Source organism: Octopus bimaculoides, chromosome 17, assembly GCF_001194135.2.
Source record: "Octopus bimaculoides isolate UCB-OBI-ISO-001 chromosome 17, ASM119413v2, whole genome shotgun sequence".
Classification (NCBI taxonomy): domain Eukaryota; kingdom Metazoa; phylum Mollusca; class Cephalopoda; order Octopoda; family Octopodidae; genus Octopus; species Octopus bimaculoides.
The window spans coordinates 20,402,047-20,403,700 of record NC_068997.1 but is presented as its reverse complement, the minus strand read 5'-3'; the positions used below and the strand labels follow the sequence as shown (position 1 = coordinate 20,403,700).

At 35.1% G+C, this 1,654-nt stretch overlaps 2 protein-coding genes across 2 annotated transcripts in view; one reads left to right on the top strand and one right to left on the bottom strand.

Moving 5' to 3' along the window:
• LOC128249668 (uncharacterized) overlaps positions 1-1,497 on the bottom strand; it is a 27,709-nt gene extending 26,212 nt beyond the window's left edge. Inside the window, exon 1 of the mRNA XM_052973872.1 lies at positions 386-1,497. Coding sequence (XP_052829832.1) covers positions 386-607 — 222 coding nt within the window. The 5' untranslated portion in view covers positions 608-1,497. The remainder of the gene's footprint in view (positions 1-385) is intronic.
• Positions 1-1,654, top strand: part of LOC106883905 (coatomer subunit alpha) — a 52,317-nt gene that overhangs the window by 7,518 nt on the left and 43,145 nt on the right. The window lies entirely within an intron of this gene.

Genomic DNA, 1,654 nt, shown 5'->3' with positions numbered 1-1,654 from the left:
ATATATATACAATGTATAAACGTTTTCAGTGAAATATAATAATGATACAAAAATGAAAAGGAAAAATAATTGGTCCAGCTAAATTGATATACATTGTTAACACTGGACTGGGTTGTATAATAAAAAAAAAAAGCGCGTCAAATCTAAATATACATTATGTCGACTTGATGACGACGAGAGGTTGTAGTTGTTATTAATGATGACGATTATGATGACGGTAGCGATGGTGATGTTGATGATGATGATGATGTAAATCTATGACACAGGAAAGATAGCTAAAAATAAAACTCCTTCGTGTCGTAACTAATGGTAAGGCTTACTAAACGATATTTGGCGATAAAAAGCTAGTAAACAACAAAAGTAATAAGATACCGTGTTAACTTACCGTTCTGGATCCAGTGAAATCTAGCAAGTAATCCAAGATTTTTTCTGCATCTGGATGATCTTCCAATTCCATCACTTCATAATCATCAGGACTGATGATGCTACCGATGTGATCTCTGAAAGCCTGTTTGGCTTTGGAACAAAATGGACAGTACGATTTGGAAAATATCACAACCTTTTTGTTGTTGATTTTTGATAGTACCAATTCTTCGATATTGCCCATTGTGTTATGGATGTGTGCGTGTGTCCAAGTCTGAGTAAAGCTCTTTAAAAATGTATTAACTTGATCCAAAAATACAATCTATACCTGAAGACGGAAAAAGATTTTATACTTTTGAAGAGGAAGGGAGAACGTTTAACCGCGATAGACAGAACGAATGAAAGAAGTGGGTGGGGGGGAGATGTGGAGTAGGGCAAACGGAGAAAGAAAAAAACAAATCAAGGCGGGAGAGAGAATGATAGTGAAAGCTTAGTTTCAAATTTACTTCAAGTCTTGGAATTAAGTTTGTGTTAATTAATATTGTGAACAAACAAACAAAAGTTCAGAATAGCCTCAGATAAAATCAGCGCAGCGAGTATTTTTCCATTCTAGGTAACAGAAAGTGTATGGGGGAGTAAGTTTTATATTTGTGGCGTCAGTAAGAATGATAAACAGGTTCACGCTACAATTGTCAATTGAAATAGAGACAAAGCTAGGCTTGCCTTCTTACGAGTTACCTCCCTTACGTCACGCACCTTATCTCTAATTATATTTCGTTCTCTTCTTGTCTTCCTTATCTTTTCACTCCTTGTCACGCCCTCTCTCTGTCTACATCCCTGTCTTACAGTATCTCTCCCTATTTTGCCTTCTTTATCTAAATTTACTTTCTATTTACCTCCCCTCTCTCTTACAATCTCCTCCTCTCTGTTTTTTTCCCTCTCTCTCTCTCATCTTCAATCGTTTTATGTAATTCCTATTACTTGCTATCTCCTTCTGATCGTAACTGCGTCTTTCCAATTGCAAATGTGACGAAATTAACTTTACAGCTGTATTGTTGGCAAAGATGGTTACAGAACTGAAACTAAATGTTCCACTATTTTAATTCAGTAAATCGCGACCCAATTTTCTAATTCTTGCCGAGGTCAACTTAACCGGTCATTACATCAGGGGCGATAAAATATCCTTAACATGAGTTTATCAACGATAGTAACCCTTAAAAATTTGGGCCAAATAAAGAAATCAATATTATATATATTAACCTATTTTCTTTCTTCTTTTTTTTTTTTTTTT